General features: G+C 42.2%; 1 protein-coding gene across 1 annotated transcript; it reads right to left on the bottom strand.

Moving 5' to 3' along the window:
- Nucleotides 1–885: 885 nt before the first annotated feature.
- On the bottom strand, nt 886–11,901 carry LOC134069669 (receptor-type tyrosine-protein phosphatase H-like). Its single transcript, XM_062525697.1, has 10 exons — nt 11,895–11,901; nt 11,578–11,671; nt 11,138–11,219; nt 10,904–10,994; nt 10,749–10,819; nt 10,519–10,656; nt 3,326–3,448; nt 3,063–3,223; nt 2,053–2,188; nt 886–933 (listed from the first exon to the last, which is right to left on the bottom strand). Exons 1-10 carry the CDS (start codon nt 11,899–11,901, stop codon nt 886–888), a joined length of 951 nt encoding a protein of 316 aa, XP_062381681.1.
- Between the last annotated feature and the right edge of the window lie 9,723 nt (nt 11,902–21,624).

Consider the following 21,624-nt stretch of genomic DNA (forward strand, 5'->3'; position numbering starts at 1 on the left):
CATCCATGCGTAGCCACAGAACGCCCATCTCCGAAATAACACTTCCGCGTGGGATGGTCTTGTGTTTCCTCTCGTATCGGGATTTCCACTTCCCTCCTCTGTCCTCGGTCTTGCCGCCTCTTGTTGCAATTACATGAATGAGATGTCCTCGTGAAATCGACTGTGAGAGATTTCCGGTGAACGAGGATCGAGGAAGGAAGGAAGGACCAATAAATCCCTATATGAAAGGCACCCATGGTGACTTTCTATCATCACTTTGTCTCACATGCTGCCCACCTCATGCACCCCATTTTTATTACCCACTCAAGGGAAATGCTACCAAGCATATTTTGGAATGGACTGAGGAGAAGATTAAAATGTTCACCGACACTAAAGTAGATACACAGCAAAAATGCAAGGGACAAGATGCAAAAGAAGACAAGAAATAACTAAAGTTTTATTTACATTTTACAGTGAAAGTACTCACATTCTACAATCTGTTTTACAATTAAAACCATGCTTAAAATGTTATGTTGTTAACATGTTACAATGTTACTGATGCATAGAATTAGTAGATATAAGTTCATTGTCAACTGAACTGCCTGAAAGAAGTTGTCATGAATGAGTGTTAGCAGTCTATACCTGGCTACTTCTGTATCCTACATCATGAGAAATACCTCCCCAGTAATCAGAATGCATTTATTGAGCTCCCATACTACCACTAAAAAGAGCCACACAACAACAAAGATGCCCATGTAAGGGGTTCATGTGAAAAAATCGGAGAATTTAGTTCAAGGGCATATTGCCCAGCCCTACTCTAGTGAATTCCTGTGGTCAACCACTTCAGATGGCTGCAGTGTTTTCATAAATCACTGTGTTAACATATAACGGCTCCTCTGGTTTCCTTTATGTCAAAAAGTCCTTGATGCATTGGTGCAGAAATATGTATTGGGACTGTAAGAGAATACGGGACGGGACAGGAAAAAAATAACAAAGAAAGAAATTAATAGTAGTAGTAAAGTGTCACTCTCTGAAATGAAATACTGTATATTAAACCACTAGGGTATAAAATAAAAGTATAAGAGAGAAATATCCTACAAATACTGCCTCATTGCAGTACCTTTGGACCAAAAGTCCATCTTTTATCCCAACCAAAGAACATTTACAATGGCTGTGTGTGCATTTCTGTTTCTTTAAGTCAGGGGTGGCCAAACTTTTTGGTTTAAGGGCCACACTGTGTCTTAAAAATTGGTCTGTGATCATAATGACAAAGTAATTTTGTTGTAGAAATTAAGAAATGCTGTTAATTTGATGCTATTTCATTAATTCTGTAGATGGTGCACTGTCACTTTAAGACTCTTTTGCCAGCTCCACTCAATATAGTATTTTATGGTTAGTGCTGTGCCTATGGCCTGTGCCCTTTTATAAATGGTCAGTAGTGGGAACTACTGTTGCCTTTGCGATTTCCTTTTACAAGTTTCTTATAAAAAGGATATATCAATTATCAACAATGACAAGCCGACTGGAACCTACCCCGTTCTCTCTCCTTTTGCACCCACTCGTTCCCAATTAAATGGAGTAGCATAAAATAAATCTACTGCAATAAAGATTACAAAGAGTGTCATCTCTATGTAACATGCTGTTTTGATATTGCCATTGTAAATGTTCCCTAAGAAGAGTGTAAAGCATTTTGCAGTAAAGCTCAGTAAAACCACAATGTCATCCATCGCTGGAAAAAACAGCGAGCAGCCCAAGTGCATGGCAGGCCGGGTCTATGACATAATACATGCTCGGCGGGCTGGATTAAAGTGCATGGCGTGGCTGTAGTTTGGCCACCCTTGCTCCAAGTAATCGACTACTTTAGTGCAGTCACTCATTACCCAGCCACGTACAGTGGCTTTCCAGTAAGCCATGCAACCACAAATGTAGTCATACAGAAAAAGGCTAAAGTGAATCCACAATTCACACACAAGCTGAATGTTTGTGTTTATGTTCTTCCTGATATCTGGTATGAAAATGTTTCTCTCTGTAATTAACATATGAGGAAGTGTGAACTGGTGTGCATAATATCACCTCTGTTTGCACCATGTGGGGTCGATGGCGTCTCATGCGATGGACAAACCCTGCAATGTCCACGGCTTGCTCTCTCTCCACCTGCTGCAGCAGCACATCCAGGGCTATCAGAGTGCCTGTTCTGCCAACTCCAGCACTGACAGACATAACCAAAAACACAAGTGCAGACACACACACACACACACACACACACACACACACACACACACACACACACACACACACACACACACACACGAGTTGGAAGGATTTGACTTAATGAATGGCAACTAGAAAGCAATGAAGGGTATCATTATGAGGCATGGGGTTCTCAGGGTTGCATTTGAGTGAACTAAATTCTCTGAGGGGTATACTACAAAACTAGAGAAGTGGTACAGTATGTTAAGCCTAAAGGCTAAATTTAGCTAACCTGACTTTCGCCAGATCCTGTAGTTCGCTGTCTGCTTCACACAAGGATCTGGGACTTCTCGATAGGAGATGTATTTCTGAAGGCGGGTCCTTGTAAAACATCCTCGCATGTGATTCGATAAACCACTTGCCTGTTATCTTGAATGACGTGCTAGGCTTCTTCAAGCTCTTGCCAAACCCGGTCGGAAGAAGAGTAAAAACATCCTTGCCACCAATAAATGTCTTCAAAACTATTCTCTGTTAATCTTTTAAAGAATGAATACTCGATAGATTCGACAAAACGGTTGAAATAGCAGAATCAATGTCAGCACACGACTCCTCGCTGCGTGCCGCCATTGTTATTTGAATCAAACACTCGCTTCGGCGCTCCTGATTGGTTGCTTATTTTCTGAGCACCGGCCCAGGGGTTTGGATTGCCCTCGCGTCCAGACCCTTGTGTGGAGCTCAGCGAAACGCCTCTGGTGGAGCATGGCGGAACTACAAGGGTCTGGCGAGAGTCAGGCTAAAATTTAGCTTTTTTTATTGGAAAAGGTTAATAAAAACTAAACTGATTACTAAACTGCTTCTTGAAGCGCTGCTGTAATAAACTGAGTCTAGCCTACCTGGAGTGCACAACTGTGGGCCCTGAGGATTGAGAACTGTCAATATGTTGCCGAATGAGTCCACGGAACTGGATCAGTTCCTCGGTTCCGTTAGGAACACCATGGTCCGGCCAGGCTGTGAAGTGGAAATGTTTAACCCGTCTTTCCTCGGATTTGGCCTCCTGACCACACACCCACACACACACACACACACACACACACACAATTGACACTCACTTATCCTTGAATTCTGAAAACAGTTTGGCTAAAAGAATAAGTTTTACCTTTTTTACGATCAATTCCCGGATGGTCCAGTTGGTGTCTTTACGCTCTGATGTCATGGTAATGTGTAGGTCACCATGGCGACATGGAGAAGGACCCTGAGGCCAATACTGGTCACACTTTGCCTGAAAGACAGAATTGATAGATGCAAATGATAATGGGGGACAAAACAAAACTAATTAAGTAAGTAAATAGTAACATGGAGAAGGAGGCCAATACTGGTCGCACTTAGCCTGAAAGTCAGGATTAAAAAATGCAACTGATAATGAGGGACAGAACAAAAATGATTTAACATCACTTGTTCAGTTTGTAATAGTCTGTGGGCCCTATCTTACACCCAGTGCATGATGGCGCTAAGTGTGTCATTAGACTCGTTCTTCTCTCATACCCAACACAGAGACACTTTTGTTTTGCCAAGTGCTTGAGTTGTGGTGAGGTGCCTGGTTACAAAGAGGTGACAGATGTCACTGTCATTGGTCTAATGGATTTTATGCCCAAAACACACCCATGACTAATTAAGAAACATAAGAACCACCCTCTTGAAAGAATGTTTTGCAGGGCGTGTACATAGTGTTGTGTATGCATTAGGCCTAGGCCTACTTGAAATAACTAACTCAAGTTATTAATGAACAAGGAACACTGAACAGTAAACTTGAAAAAGTGAAAATTTAACAACAGAACTACAGTTGAAGAAGAACTAACATTTATATTGAACTATTGAACTGATTGTATTTAAGCTAAATATATCAAGTAGTATATCAAGTCGCCCTAAGCACCTCTTTTTGGCCATCTCTCTCACGTTTCTTACGCTCAAAAAAGTCCAGGGGTTTATCTTTAAGTGTGGGATGCTTTGATTCCAGATGTCGAACTAGCTTTGATGGTTTCATTGATTCGTTTGACAACGTATCGCCACATACCACACATAAAGGACGTGGTGCATGCGAGTCACCGGTCTCTATAAATCCATATTTTAGATAGGACTCATTATATTTTCGATTGAATGACCCCTTCTTTTTCTTTGCATTATCTGGCTCACCATCATCATCATCATAAGTGGGTCTTTTTCCCCCCTACCCCCTCCAAAGAAAGTCTCTAGCAACGTTTGTTTTTTGCTCATTCTAGTTATCACACTACCGTTCGCAACTGAACAAGAGAAGTGAAGTGATTGAACTGAGCAGGGGCTGCGCTGCCGCTGAAGAAAAGACGGTTGATCAGCGCAACTAAGTAACAAATGTGTTGAAGGCGGGAATACGAAAAAAGACGTTGCCAAATCAAATGCAAACATGCATGCCTGCTATCTAAAACTACAGGGGTCTATGGCATGTGTAGCAGCTAGTCGCTGAGCACGGGCCTTATGACTGACCACATCTGAGCGATGTCGGGCGTAACAGGGAACGGCAACATCAAGGCGTCTAGTCCCAGTTCCGACGAACGCTGCTGTTTTGTTTAGTTCTGTTTTGTGTTTGTGTTTGTTTCATTCAGGGGCCCGTTGCACTAAAGCAGAATTAAGACATCCGGGGGGGTATTCCATCAACCTCGCTAAACAAGGCAACTACTGTATCTATTTTTTTCTCTCGTGTTCAATTTGATTACTTCCGATGAAAATCCTGTAGATGGCGCTTGTAAATCGAACTGAAATCTTCTAGTTTGCCTTAATTTTACGACATGTATCCTCTTTTCGTCAATCTATGGTTTTGGTCTACTTCTCTACCTCGTGCACGAGCAGACATGAAGCTGATTTTAGCCTTGTTTGAATAAACGAGGGCAAGATGCAGCTAAAGGCTGGCTTACATTGCACGATTTTGGTCTGTTTTAACAGTCGGCGACTACTTTTCCAAAATCGCTCCCGTCATCTAAATCGTTTAGTGTAAGGTGCCAATCTTAGCGGTTTTAAGTCTGTCGGAGTCAGTCTTTTTCTAGTTTTGCCGTTACGACAATATCAAACATGTTTGATATTATCGTAAGTCTTTTCAGTCGTGGCTCATGCAAATAGTGACGTGAACATTAAAAACCAATAGTGACCTCGGTCGACGAACACGAAAACGGAAGGGGCAAAATAGGCGACAGCTGTAGCCTGTATGATTACTTGTTATTTCATTTCTTATAATTTATTAGTCGGCTATTCTACGTGACAGAACAACTCTATATCTGTTAGTGATGTCACACTATCAAACAATGCTGCAGAAACGCGAAAAAATTACTTTGATATGAGTAGCCTATCATGTGAGTTCCTGTTGATGATGACGTATAGCCTAGTGCACGATGGAAATAATTTGAAGGAATCTAGCAGCAGTCTTGTAAATAGTGACCACAGTCTTTGCAAAATCCTAATCTGAGACTGGCCTGTGACTAGTCTGTGACTAAAAACTATATGAATTGTCTTTAGATGTGAGAGGGTCTGAGACTGTAGTCTTTCAAAAATCTTTTCCAAATCTTTGCAAAGTCTGGCAATGTAAGGTAGGCTTAACTTGAGTTAATGGAACGGCTTTAGCTTCAAGTGGAAGTCTACACTAGTTCAAGCCAGGCTGTTTCTGTTGAGCGCCGCCTTGTTTAGCGAGGTTGATGGAATACCCCCCCGGGTTAATCCCTTATCCTAGTTTTGTGCAATAGGCCCCCGTTTGTGAGTCGGCTGTGTTTAGCCACCATGAAGTCAGCCCTCATTGATTAACTGAAGTGACGACAGGTGTGCTGGTGCTGCTGTTTGCTCACGAGTGACTACGAATTCAGTTCGGTTATGGAGGCTAATTCCTTAGCTTGTTGCACTGCGTGTCATGATTTGTCACCATAAGCCTGCGTGAGTGATTGTGATGATTACACTGTTTGCTGTGACAACTGAGTGCTGTGCATTGTAGTGCTGTGTATTCACGAGTGTCTCATTCCCTGAATAGCCACCATACTGACTTTAGCGAACTCACTCTGGAGAGTACTAGGCCTACTGCTGTTTAGCGAACCCACACTGGAGAGAACTCACTCATGTTTTTAATGTAAATAAATAAAAGTTTATTTTTGGAACACATGCCTCTCTGGTTTTCTATGATCCCGAACCTGTGTTGCCTGGTAGCTCAATTCATTAACCAGTCTTAAAGAGTTTATATTCTGAGGGGAAGGGCCTCAGATGGCGTCGACATGTGTCAATTTAGCAAACCATCCACTTTGCCACACATGCAAATGCGTGACATTTATGCGAAGCACATTGAGTTTGCATGTTTTTTTTTTTTTTTTCTCGTCATGTCGCACGGCCTGGTTGGGAAAGTCCCGAGGCCACGGCCCGGTGGTTGGGGACCGCTGGTCTAGGTGATAGGTCTGCGTAGTAGGCTATACATCAAGATGCATCAAGATTTCTGTATAAATCCACTTATCCAAGGATATGTACCAGCAAACATTTTCAAAGAATTTTGACGTGAGATATTTTTACAAACAAGATTTGACATTTCAACGCTGGATATGGAAAACACTCTTTCCAACAAGGCAGCACTCTCCCACTCGTCACCCTGAGCACAGGCTACCAACCTAAGCAAGGTTACATGTCGGCAGTCCGACATCCTGCCAGTCCGACATCCCTTTCGTCCGACATGCCACTATTCAGACATGGTGTTATTCCGACATGCTGCCAATCCGACACATTTTAGTACCCCCATTCCGACAGTTTACAAATCCTATTTTCTTTCCACGTCAATTTAACGGACCCTATGAGCCGGACGGACGCAAAGTGCGTCAAAAAACACACCCATTCTTCTCTGTACATTGCTCCACGATTATTAGTCACAGCGAGATGAGACCTAGCCTACTGTATATTGCATGAAAGAGCTCAGAACCGGGGCTTTCCAACGAGACTAGACACGTGTCTGTAGCCTACGATCAAGTATGAAAATAAAAATATAAATCATGAATTTAAATGAAAGCATATCATATTTACAGTCTGCTCTGCGTTACACGCAGCCACTGCTCTCGCTTGAATTACTCCGGGACCAGGCATCGCACAGACATAACACGCATATCAAATGAAAGAGGAGAAACAGAGCTTTCCATTGATACCAAACACATCGATCCTTTTGTGTTACAGAAACAGACGAAGTGACAAACAAATAAGAATCATATAGCTTCGGCTACCGCACTTTCGTTTGACTTACTCGTGAAACCGTGGTTAAAAAGATACGGCTTGCATGTCAGATAAAAGAGGAGAGCTAGAGCTATCCACAGATACCAAATACAACCTTCTAGGCCATAAAACAGACGAAGTGACAGCAAAATAATAACTTAATTTAGCTCCACTTAGTCCGCGAATAATGAGACAGAGAAGAAAACTTGCCTTGTCTCTAGAACTGCTTTCACTTCCCCGAGTCGTGCACGCAACAGACACATAGGCTAACCATATCAAGAAGTCTTCACAATGACATTTTAAATGTGAATCTTTATTATTTTACACAATTGGATATATTTATGACAATAGCCTATTCAGGGCCGGTGTTCTAGTTTGACTGGTTTTTATGTTAACTGGTGATATTTGCATAACATCAGTGAATATTCAAAAAGGCCCTGCCTACTTCTTAAACGCGTTCTGCTCTGCCTCCGCCCCTTAGAGTTTGTATTTTCACAAAATGCTTGCAAGTGAGAGAAAACAATGGATAGCATATGGCTGAAAGCATCACCAGTTTATGTCTAATACATGTTCGTCTAAGCATTAATCACACAAATACGACACATGCTATGCTAATAGCAAAAAATGAAATGAAACAATGTAGCCTAGCTACCCAGAGATGGCTGGATTTGAACCGTGGATGTCGTGGACAAAAACATCCCATCAATAGTGGCTTATACCCCTACACTACAAGCTGCTGGAATAACAAGGTGATTTTTAACAATTTATTGGACTTTTAGTCATAGTTAACACAGGTTAACATAATGTGAGAAATATACGCCTATGTTAACTGGTGATATCACAATTTAACATGGGCATGCAAGTCTCGAAACATAGCCTAAAGTAGGCTCCTCTTGCTTCAACTAGCCTACTACAAACAGGCATGATCCCTACCACTTTATTCTGTTTTTGGGGTAAAATGAACAAGTAAGGCAAAAATGTGATCATTTCATTGTTAAATTGTGAATCAAATTGTGAATCATCTCACAGAATGTCACATGCTTATCTCGAACAGATTTTTAAAAGGCTATGCTGCTCGTAGCCTGTTGCAAAACATTCTTCAGATGTATTGCTAATGAACGTAGGCTATACTTAAATATTGATCGGCTGACAAACATTGTCACAACATAACATATAGCTATTCATTTATTGGGAAGACCATGTATTAAATATCCTAACTTCATTTCAGCAGATTTGTGGCGCAATTGAGTGAGGGCGTACAGTTACAAATCTTGACGTTTTAATGAGCAGTTCGAGGCCCAGTGATCTTCATGTTTTTTGCATTAGATAACGTGTTTCTGTCCCTCAAAATGAACAACGTCTGGAATGAGGTCATGCCCGTTTGTTGTTACTGTACCCTATGACATAAATCTGTATTATTTAAGGCTTGCATTCCTGTGTTTGCTCATGTCATGAGCCATCCCACTTAACGTGGACGTCATGATTTCAGTATAATAAGCTACGCTAGCTCACAGTAGCTCAGTGCTATTACTGTAGTGCAGAGGTAAAGATGCAGCTGATGGACCATTTTGCCCACGCGAGACTCATGTTCGAAACCCAACAAAACCTTGTTGTTTTACTTGAACAATTCCTTTTTCTAATCTTGTGTGGATTATGCTTAAGCACACCTGCATGAATCGGTGATGTCGGCATGTTTTTGGCAAGATCTTTATTCCCAATTATCTCACTCACTGCAGCTTCCTGAAAATGTGAATCTCCAGCACTCGAGGGGCGGAGGCAGAGCAGAGCGCTGTTAACAAGTAGGGAGGGTTGTTGTTGAATATTCAGTGATTTTATGCAAATATCACAATCTGAACTGATCACAAGATACCATGGTACACCGGCCCTAGCCCATTGGCTGCGCACTTTCAGTCAGAGATTAGGGCCAGCTCTATGCCTAAAACACATGTACTGTATGTCTCCAAAACATTCCTCACCTGTTAACCAGACATGCATGAAAACAATTCAAACTCACAGCCATAGGTTATTTAGAATGATGACTGTAACCATCAGATAGGCCTCTGCTATTGAAGATTTGGAATAATTAATTTGGAATATAATATGCTAAATAATTCTGATGTTTTCTAATCTTATTTGATTTGATGTCTTATAATTTGGTATAACTTTACTTAGTGTGATTACACTGTAGGCCCAACGTGACATGTTGTTTAATTAGGTGCATGTCACTTTAAGACTTCTTAGTTTTTGGTTTAGAACGTGATTGAATGATACACGGCATGAGATGTTTGGATTTCCACGTTTTTTCTGGCCGTGTTGGTAGCCTATGAACTGTGCTGTTTGTTACAATAAACATTCAAGAGCATTAAATGGAAGACAATACTTTTTATAAGAACACGTGTCAGCCATAGGACTCCTATTAGATAAGTTTCGTTTATTGGAACCGGACCTACAATGACTTTCTCTTCAGCATTGTAGTAACATATAGCTAACCGTTAAAACGAGGCAGATATGACATTGCAACAATGTTTACAATGTAACGTTGCAAAAGATTATGCAGACTGTTACGATTGACTGACACACGCTCACCCACACATCACCAGTCGAAATCATACGCCGGACGCGTATGCTTTCTACATGGGTTTAGTTATCGGGCTGTAATGAGACCACACTTTTGTTACAATTGAAGACGCTAGCTCCGCTTTGCAGGCTACTTTGTAATGACTTTCTGTTTCCAGCGTTTCTTATTTTGTTAATCAATGTTGTTAAAAAAAAAAGAAAGAAAGATGCTTTAGGGCGCCCCTCAACCATGTGGCGCCCTAGGCGGTCGCCTAGTTGGCCTGTAGGAAGAACCGGCCCTGAGCCTATTAATGACCTCATGTCGGAATGGCACGTTGTTTAAAAAAAAAAGTTAAATACCGCCACTGCGACCATGAAAAAAACAAATGTCGGAGTGGTGGGACTTTTTCCCATAAAGAGACATGCCTCCACTACGACAATTGGACGTCAATGTCGGAGTGCTGGTATGTCGGAATGAACGGCGGTAGCCCCTAAGCAATATAGTATACCCACTAGATCTACATACTACACCATACTCACCTTTCCATTCTCTACACAGTTGGTTACCATGACAATCCGCTCAGAGTTTTGCTCCCAGATCATTCTCCAGAAGTCACTGACGGTGGAGCTGAGTGGACCTTGAGCCGCAATGTACTCCATCTTCTTGCCCCCATAGCCCTTATAGATAAGAATGCAGTGTGTCTTTACCATGTTTTTTCTGCTGCCTAGCTGCCTTGCACTGTTTTAGAACTTAGCCAATGTAGACTTACGGGTATGAAGTTGGCGTTGATGTAGTCTGAGTTCTGGCCACGTCTACTGAGCTTCACACGACAACAGTCATCTACACAAACAGGGTGAAATCATTTGGTTGAGTGTCTGTTTGTGTACAGTAGGTTGCAGAGGGGCATGTGTGCAAGTTGCTTACATGGAAGTATATCAGTGAATCTGTTTTTGCTCTTATTCTCTGGAAGATTTGCTTCACGTTGAGTTAGGTCCGCTCCTACAGTGCTAAATTGCTTTTAAACACAGACAAACAAAATGAACACGCCTGTGACTGGTAAAATGCAGTAGGCTATAGTAAATGATTGAAATACTCAAAACAGACTTGACTTTCATAACAAAGTTCTCATCTATCTCTGTGAATTCTGTTGTATCTCACCAAATATTCGACTGTGAACTCTCGATTCTCATCACGGCTCAAGCGGGAGAAATGATCTGGAAATTTCTTCACTGAAATGGCTCTGAATGATGAAAATGAGCAAATATTTGCTAACTTTATAAACACAAAATATGAACTGTGTCAAGACTTTCTCGTAATAATATAATCACTCATGAACAGCAGAAAAGCTGTTATTTTTTTGAATAAATAAATTCTATTACATTAATTAATTATTCAATACAATATACTGTAATAAATTAATAAAACATACACAAATTTGTCTTGTGAAGGATCAGTCTCTGAACGCCTTTCATACATTGACATGTGTACTTTGCTGTCCAGGAAAGAAACAGAATGTAAACATTTTGAAGTTAGCAACTACTGCTTGAAATGTAAAGTCCAGTTATTTTTCTTGTGAAATGGTTTTGTCCAAAAGTAACCTGAGCAACTTGGGCTTTCTTCGCAGCACAAACACTCCCATTGCTACCAGGAGGCCCAGCAGAATGATGACCAGCACTGGAACCCAGATCACCGCTGAGGGGAACAGAGCAGGTACAGACACAGGGACACACAGGATCTTATTATCTGATTTAACAGCAAACATTTCAATTCATGATGTATTAATAATCTGTAATAGTTTAATTGGAGGAGATGCCATTACACATGAGGTGAAAAGATCCTCTCTATTACTTTGCATACACAATTCTACACCATTGAAGATTCATCACATATTTTAGCCTGGTCGGCCAAAGGCTACCTCTCATGCTAATATAGACAGCAGTTTCATTACAGATATATTACAATGTTTTATCACTATTCGAATATATTACTCAAAACTTCATGACAGAAAAACACAATTTCTCATTGCAAATTCTTACTCGAAAGTTCTTGAGTTTGACAGCTGAATGATTGAGTTAAACCCCTTGTGGCTCCAGAGAGTGTTGTGATGCTGATGCTGTAGGTCTTTGCAGGCTGCAGCCCTTTCACTAGCTGTTCTGTTTCTTGTTTCACAACATAACTTTTCCCACTCACATTCACCTCCACTCCACTCCACACACCGATTGGTTTCTCCCATTTCAGACTCACAGAGTAGTCTCCACCATCACAACTAAAATAGGGCACTATCGCTGGAACTGTAACTGTAACCAAAATCATAGAGGGGTTTTAATAAAAGTAGATGCTATAATACCTAGGCAATATTGGTCACAAAGTTATCAAATATATTGTTTATTGCATTGTATAGTCAGAGTGGGACTCGGAAAGTACTCACCAAGAGTTAAACTGTGTGTGCATTGTGGGAGTATCTCCTGACCAAACTCATAATACAGTGATACAATGTAAGTATCCCCAGGGATAAGGTTAGAGAAGGACACAGTGTTTCCCTCCTTAATTCCATTCACATCACTTCCATTATTAGCTGTTGCCGTGGTGAACTCCCCCAGAACCTCTGCCTCAATGGTGAAGTTGCTGACGATCCACCGTGAGGCAGCACAGTTGATTTCTTTGAAAAAAGACAAAAAAGTGCTGTTTGTAACCCATTAAAACAATTGATAGATTATGAACATAATACATTTCTGAAAAGTTCAAAATAATGTGCAGGTCAAAATGTTAAGCTTTTGACTGTACTGTAACATGGACAAATCAAATGAGCAAGTGATAGGCTATTTTTAAATAATCAGCCGAATAAGTTACACCCCTTCCTTCTATCTTCCTAAAACTCTGTTGATATGCCGCAAGTATGTCTCTGTCTGAGTCTACAGATTTTAAGTGCAGATTGAGAATGAATTGCTAGAGCCATGTAGACAGCACAGTACCAGAGGGTAAAAGAGTGAAGAGCTAGAGAGGGTTGTTCAATGATCGCCTCTCCTCCTCACCCAACACATAGCCCTGTACAATTTTTGTTTGCCTGCTGTTTGTTTGTTTGTTTGTTTGTATTTTCTGGCCTACCGCATCTCCTGTCTCCATGCTCTGCTACTCAGCACACCTGTCTGAGTATTTAAGCCAGGCTCTGGGAATCCTTTTCAGTCTTGTATTTGGGTGTTAATACTCCACGAGCCCTGTGGTCAGGCATTTTGGCCCTGATATGTGTGCGCCGTGCGCGCACAGTTTGGGACTACTCCAAGAGTTTTCATAGAGTGCAGCTGTTCACTGTGTGCTTGACTAGTGTAATAATTGTTGATGTGTTTTAATTATTACTTTTTAAACACTTTTAAACTGTTGCCCTTTCATGCTTTTATGTACCATGACCTTGTGTATTTTCTTTTTGTATTTCTTAATTTTTTAACTATTCCCTGACTATTTCCCTTCTATGCTTTTATTAGGTATAATTCCTATGAAATGTGCTATGTAGATACAGTTTACTTTACTCTACTTGACTTGTCGCTGCTGCTCTGCTACTCTGTCCCTGTTGAATTTCTGATTTTCTGGACTTTTGGAACTTTTTGGACTGAATTTGTTACTGAACATTCGGAAGTGTTTATACTTTTTCATCACACTGGCCACGTTTACTTGATGTTTTTTAATGCTCTGATTGATGTAGTTTATCAGGGCTAATGTGGCTGATGAGATTTCCGCTCTTGAATTACTCAGCAATTTGGATGGTCTCATTGACCTAGTCGACCGTGTGGATTCTCGTCTTGGAAGCAGAGAGTAGATCCAGACCTCAGTTATGCACCATGCCCCAAACCGGCAATTAAGTATAAATAAAGCCTGTGGTTCAGAACAAAATAGGTATGAAAGTGCCCCAAGTTACACAGACTAGATTCTTCTCTAGCAGCAAGAGCATTGAATGATGCCAACCCCCCCATGTTTCACTGGTAGGTCTTCCATGGCCATGTCTTCACTATCCCGCATGTCAATTGGAGGGATGCACTCATTGTCTCACCAACTGTCTCTCCTCTACCCAGCTTCCAGAGGCTGCTTTGAGGTGATGAAGAGGACATGGATCTCTCCTCTGTTCCTCCAGGGTATCATGGTCTTTGTCAGGTCTTTAGCAAAGCTATGGCTACTTCTCTTCCTCCACAATGGCCTTACTGCGCCATTGGCTTACGGCCTGGCACTACTCCCTCTGAACTCAAGTCAGGCCACATTGTCAGAAAAGCTGTGAGACTGAACCGAGAGATGATCGTAGCACTCAGATAAATTATGAACTTATTTTATTGTGGTGCACAATCGACTGACATTTCGACACACTGTGTCTTCCTCAGAGTCAAACCATACTGGTAAGGCCACATGGTCTCAATTTTTCTCCCACTTCAGGCCCCAAGGAAGCTAAGCCTGACACCCTGTACCGACAGTACACTTCCGATTTTCCACTGGACCGGGTTGAGACCATTCTCCCGTCTCACTGCCTAGTGGCTGTGGCTCAGTTGGAAATAGAGACTTAGAGAAATAGGATTTTTAAAAACTTGGGCTGGTTGACCAATGACCAGACTGAATGCACAAACCAGGGCCAGAACAGCTCTGAGTACAGCAAACTTACCCTGTCAAGTTACATCACATAAACTGTCTGGCTCACATATTTGTGGGCCCTTTCTCTATTTCTAAAATCATCTCAGCACACAGGTCACGAGACATGTTCACCCATCTTTCCCTTCGAGTCAGTCTTCCTCAGGTTTACTACAGTCACTGAAGGAACGATGGGGTATTCAGTGCCTGACATGATTGCCCCACTGCCTTAACTGGCACCCGCATGAGAAGGGGTGATTCCAAGAGCGCTGGTAGCTTTCATGGTTCACTTTCAAGGGAGCTATTACAAGTGGAAGCAGTCCTGGCTGCATTGTTAGCCTACACTGGCGTGACATTGTGTGTGCATAGCCAATTCTTATACCGTATGCATAGGCGTAATGTAGCGGTGTCTGAGTAACTTTGTGTGGAGGACGTCCTCCAGTAGGCAATGCGTGAGGGAGGGAGAGAGAGACAGTGAGTGTGGAGCGGACTATGGAGCGGAGGCAGCGTTCAGGGATCCATTGTGGTACAGTGGGAGCAGGTGGTTGGCGAGTAGAGGGCCATCTGGGTGTGTTTGCTGCCTAGGCAACCTACAGTACACACCAATCATGCACGTCTGATGTGGGAATATCTCGGCCAAATGGAGTCGGGTGTCGACAGTACTCTGCTGCCATGTTTACTGCTGGACTGGAGATAAATGGCGTCTTTAGAAAGGCTCTTTGCAATGGCGGTAACAAAAAGTCCAGTTTGCCGTGAAGCTTTCTTTCACTAGCGGTGTGAAGGCTTGACTTCGACTCCTGGTTCAAAATCTGCATGATCGTTGAAATATGCCAAGAGGACTAACTTATTGTGGAGCAAATTCATATGGGCAGTAGCCTGCAAAATACTGTAAATCCTTGAGATGGGTGGTTCAGATATGTCATTCAAGAATTAATTCCCAGAGAACATCTGCTTTGTTTCAGCCAAGTGACCTTAATGTATTTAAACTGGCATGATCTGTTGTGTAAATTGTGTGAATTGAATCAGGAGGACACTTACTAGTAACCTCTGAGAAGATATACCCTCCACTTCTTACTCGCTCAAACACAGTGAAGATAGTGAAGGAGTACTCAGTCCCAGCAGAGAGAGATGAGACTCTGTATTTTACTCTGGTCCCTGCATCTGATCCAGTGATGGGGGTCTCTATTCCATTGTTGTATCTCAGAATGTAATTGTAGTTCTTGTTGTTGTTGACTTTGGTCCACTCCAGCTCTAGATGAGTCTCAGAGCGGATAACATCTACCTGAGTAACATCAGAGGGAACTGAAGGGGGGACAGACACACAGAGAGGTGGATGGTCAGGTCACAGCAAGAGAGACATTTTGCAGTACACATAAAGAGATGATGGAGATATTGAACCTAACTTAACTGGCTCTTCACAACATTGTCTCTAAACATTAAATTACTTCATACTATATCTTATATATTTTACTGAATCAGGAGGGAACTCACTTGTAACCTCTGAGAATGTATACCCTGTGCTCTTCACTCCCTCAAACACAGTGAAGAGAGTGAAAGAGTGTTTTGTCCCAGCAGAGAGAGATGAGACTGTATGTTTCATGGTCCCCTCATCTGATCCAGTGATGCTGGTCTCTGCTCCATTGTTGACTGTCAGTATGTAATTACTGATGTTGTTGACTTTGGTCCACTCCAGCTCTAGTCGAGTCTCTGAACGGGTGACCACAGTTACATTAGTAACATCAAGGGGAGCTGAAGGGGAACAGGGAAGGTACAGTTATTATCAACATTAGGAAAATAGTGTCATTCATAAAATTTCCTTTGTTTCTATTTTGAGACAAATGTCAGTGAGTTGAAATCGAATCAGAAGGGAACTTACCGGTACTTGTAATCACTGAAAACTGAAATCCTGTGCTTTTCACTTCCTCAAACACCGTGAAGAGAGTGAAGGAGTATTTTGTCCCGGCAGAGAGAGATGAGAGACTGTATTTTACTCTGGTCCCTGCATCTGATCCAGTGATGGGGGTCTCTGCTCCATTGCTGTATCTCAGAATGTAATTGTAGTTCTTGTTGTTGTTGACTTTGGTCCACTCCAGCTCTAGATGAGTCTCAGAGCGGATTACATCTACCTGAGTAACATCAGAAGGAGCTGAAGGGGGGGACAGACACAGAGAGATGGATGGTCAGGTCACAGCAAGAGAGACATTTACATTTAGAATGGAGACTGCAAGAGGAATTTGCAGTACACATAAAATAAAAATGTTATGTGTACTGCAAATGGAGATATTGAATCTAACTGAACTGGCTCTTCACAAAATGATCTCTAAACATTAAATGACTTCATACTATATCTTATATATTTTACAGAATCAGGAGGGAACTCACTTGTAACCTCTGAGAATGTATACTCTATGCTCTTCACTCCCTCAAACACAGTGAAGAGAGAAAAAGAGTGTTTTGTCCCAGCAGAGAGAGATGAGACTGTATGTTTCATGGTCCCCTCATCTGATCCAGTGATGCTGGTCTCTGTTCCATTGCTGTATCTCAGTGTGTAATTGTACTCATTGTTGTAGTTAACTTTGTTCCACTCCAGTTCTAGTTGAGTCTCAGAGCGAGTGACCACATTTACCTGAGTAACAGCAAGGGGAGCTGAAGGGGAGCAGGGAAGGTAATCATCAACATTAGGAAAATAGTGTCAGTCATGAAACTTCCTTTGTTTCTAGCGAGACAATGTCAGTGAGTTGAAATCAAATCAGAAGGGGACTTACTTGTAATCTCTGAAAACTGAAATCCTGCGCTTTTCACTTCCCCAAACACAGTGAAGAGAGTGAAGGAGTATTTTGTTCCAGCAGAGAGAGATGAGACTACGTGTAACACTGTGGCCTCTCCATCTGATCCATCAATGTTGGTCTCTGCTTCATTGCTGTCTCTCAGTATGTAATTATAGTTCTTGTTGTTGTTGACTTTGTTCCACTGAAGCACTAGCCGAGTCCCTGACCGGCTGAACACTCTTACCTCAGTGACATCAGGGGGAACTGAAGTGTGTATGTGAGTGTGTGTGTGTGTGTGGGGGGGGGGGGGGGAGGGGGGGGGGGGGGGATAGAGGGGACAGAGATTTATAATTAACACAGACTTCTAGAAGAATTTGTGAAACATAGTACAAAGCATGAGAGATCATTGAGATATTGAGAGATCTTCACATTAACAGAACTGGCTTCTCATAAAGTCTCCATCTCCAAAAATGAAGTTACTAGAACAAAGCATTTTAAATGGACATTGTAAATACAGCAAAATACCAGTAATACAACATTATTATCTGGTTTGTTTTTGCCAAACACAAGAGGCCCTAAAATATTTTACAGGGATTTGAATCAGGACAACACTTACTCGTAACCCCAAAGAAGGCAAATCCTGTACTTCTCACTCCCTCAAGCACAGTGAAGAGAGTGAAGGAGTATTTTGTCCCAGCAGAGAGAGATGAAACAGCGTAATTCACTGTTGTTTCTGCATCTGATCCAGTGATGCTGGTCTCTGCTGTATTGCTGTCTCTCAGTATGTAATTATTGATGTTGTTGACTTTGGTCCACTCCAGATCTAGGTGAGTCTCAGAGCGGGATATCACAGTTACCAGAGTAACATCAGGGGGAGCTAAGGGAGGGACAGACAACAGATAGAAACACAGACAGGTGAATGGCCAGGTCACAGGTCACCAATACACATTTAAGACCTGAATTCTGTGATTTTCAGTTAGTCAATTATAGAGGGATGTGAATTAATAATATTGGAGAAATAGTGTTTGTGGAGTCCTACACATTCTCTCTGCAAAAACGAATCACGTTTAATTCCATCTCCTACACCATCCCCTGCTGCAACTTTTATTGATGTAAATGAGTGTGTGCCTATGTGTGCTTGCTTTTGTGTATGTTTGCTTCTCTGTCTGTGAGTTTTAGTTTGTGTGTGTGGTGGGGGTAAAGGGATGTGTGTGTGTGTGTGTGTGTGTGTGTGTGTGTGTGTGTGTGTGTGTGTGTGTGTGTGTGTGTGTGTGTGTGTGTGTGTGTGTGTGTGTGTGTGTGTGTGTGTGTGTGTGTGTGTGTGTGTGTGTGTGTGTGTGTGTGTGTGTGCTTGCCTGCGTTTGTGTGTGTTTTATGTGTCTGTGTGTGTGTGTATGTTCACTTGTGAGTGTGTCTGTGTGTGTGTGTGTGTGCATATTTCGGTATGGGTGTGTGTGCATGCATGTGGGTGTGTTTGTGCATGCATGTGTGTATGTGTTTATGTGTGTGCGCATACAGATGCATGTGTGCATGCTTATGCCTGCCTGTCTACTGTGTGTGTATGTGTGTGTCTTTGTGTGTGTGTGTGTGTGTGTGTGAGTGTGTGTACACGTGCATGAATGTGAGTGTGTGCGTACCGACTGTGCACAGTGTACAGTCACTAAATCTACACTAAATATTAATTTATTGAATGGTCCCCCATGAAAAAACTTGGTGTACAGTCAGAGGGTGTCATAATGATTCTACACTTCAAATTTCGTGCAGTTTTGAACCTGTCAACCAAAGATTCCTGTGATTGCAATGCCTCATTTTTGCTTTTTCATTTTTGATAAGATAAGATAAGATAAGATAAAACTTTAATGTCTGTTTGCACAGAAATTTGTCTTGCAGTTCACCTTTCCACAATCCATACAAGAAGCCATTAAAAAAAAAACAGCACAAACTGAAAAACAGCACCTACAAACATACAATTAAAGAGTCCTTTCACACATACAAGTCCATAGACAGTCAGGGCGATTTACAGTCCAGTAAGTTAATCCATTAATGTCTCTGGGGTCTGGTCTATTTTATTCTTCTATGGTTGAACAGTGATATAGAATGAGGGAGAAAAGAGTGTTTGTATTGGTTTCTCTGGAAGCTATAGGCATTCTAAAACGTCTTCCAGATAGTAGGAGCTCATACTCCTGATGTAACATGTGTGAGGGGTCCAGAGCAATCTTGTCTGCTATCCTGAGAGTGTGTTTAGTGCAGCTGTCCAAGAAATTCCCCTCCAAAGTGTGGCCCACTAACTTTGAGCAAATGTTCAAAAGTTTAAGTATCCTGTTCTTTAGCTGGACTGAGAGGCCACAGAACTAAACTGCCCCCCCCCCCATACTGTATTGTAGATGTGAAGAATTGATGTAGGATGTCATTGCTGGCTTCAAAAGATCTTAGTCTTCTCAGAAAGTATATATTCTCTGTTGAACTTTATTGCAAATGAAGTCTACATGCTGTGACCAAGAGAAGACACTGTCCACATATACCCCTAGATATTTAAAGGATGCTGACTGTCTGTCCTGAATTATGACTGGTGCGGGTATGTGTTGAACATGTGCCAAAAATGACCTCCTCTGTTTTCATGGCATTCAGAGTGAGGGCATTCTGTTCAGCCCATTGGACCACTCTCCTCACACTCTCGTAGTAGAGGACAGGCTGCATCTCCCCTGTCATCAGCGCCACCAGTACCGTATCGTCAGAACATTTGATGAGATACTGTCCAGGGGTATTGATGGTGCAGTCGTTGGTGTATATTGTAAAGAGCAGAGAGGGTGTCATAAGGCGGGGAACACACTAGCCAGCGGCAAGCGGCAGGTTTCCTATTGTTCTCTATGGTTCGGCAGCGGAACGGTGACAACGCTGGCGTAACGCTAGCGTTGAGCAAACTGTGAGTTGAACTTGGTTCAACTTTGAAGCACAACGCTCGGCTCGTCACAATCAGCTTTGGAATGTTTAGGTATTTTAACCAATTAGATTCGTCTAAGGACGTAGCAACAAAGATTGAACTTAGGAACGAGATAGAATGTTTAGATTTATTATTATGGTCTGAGCGTTGCGTTACGCTTGCCGCTGCCGCTTGCCGCTGCCGCTTGCCACTGGCTAATGTGATCCCCGCCAAGGTCCTACACTTCCAATTTCGTGCAGTTTTGACCATGTCAGCCAGAGATACCTGCGATTACAACACTTCATTTTTGCTTTTTCATTTTTCACTAGGGGGCGCTATACATGAAATGAGTGGTTATGGCTATGGCTATCCATGTGGGGCTACATGCCCACCAAGTTTCGTGCACCCCAGTCTTTCAGTCTCCCGGGAATCCTTGACGGAAATTTGGCCCACAAAAAAAAAAAAAAAACTGACTAAACCTATACTGTATGACCGCTGTTTTACTGCGCGGCGGTCATAATTAACATTACCTAAAAATGATTTGTGAACATTTCTGTCTCTGCTCCATTGCTGTATCTCAGTATGTAATAGGGGTAACACTTTAGTTTAGGGTGTCGCTGTTACAGTGTACCTAACTAGATGTACCGCAAAGCGATACACAATATGACCGCCGCTCAGTCCTGCACATTCTCTCCGCAAATATTAATCACGCTTGTGTTTCCATCGCCTACTCCATCCCTACTGCAACTTTTATGTATGTAAATGAGTGTGTGCATGTGTGCGCTTGCTTTTGTGTATGAGTGCTTCTCTGTCTAGTGTGAGTGTGTGTCTGCTTGTGTGTGTGTTTAATGTGTCTCTGAGTATATGTTCACTGTGTTCTCTGCCGTCACTGTCACTCCAATATCAGATAACACACACACACACACACACTCACATGCGCGCGTGTGCACACACACACACACACACACACACAAACACACATACACAGGCACACACTCACACACACACACTCGCACACACACACACACACACACACACACACACACACAAACACACACACACAGGCACACCCAGAGAGAGAGAGAGAGAAAGAGAGAACACACACAGAATACACACAGATAACACAGACACAGAGAGAGAGAGAGAGAGAGAAAGAAAGAGAACACACACAGAACATGCACATACACACATATACACACATGCAAACAAACAGGTGGGCACACAGAAACGCACCCACACACTATAGTACATCACACACACACTCACTTCTCAGCTCCGGTGGTCTCACAAAATGTACTCAAAGATGTGTGTGTGCATGTGTGTGTGTGTGTGTGTGTGTAGGTGTGTGTGTG

The sequence above is a fragment of the Sardina pilchardus genome, chromosome 22, assembly GCF_963854185.1.
Source record: "Sardina pilchardus chromosome 22, fSarPil1.1, whole genome shotgun sequence".
Lineage (NCBI taxonomy): Eukaryota > Metazoa > Chordata > Actinopteri > Clupeiformes > Clupeidae > Sardina > Sardina pilchardus.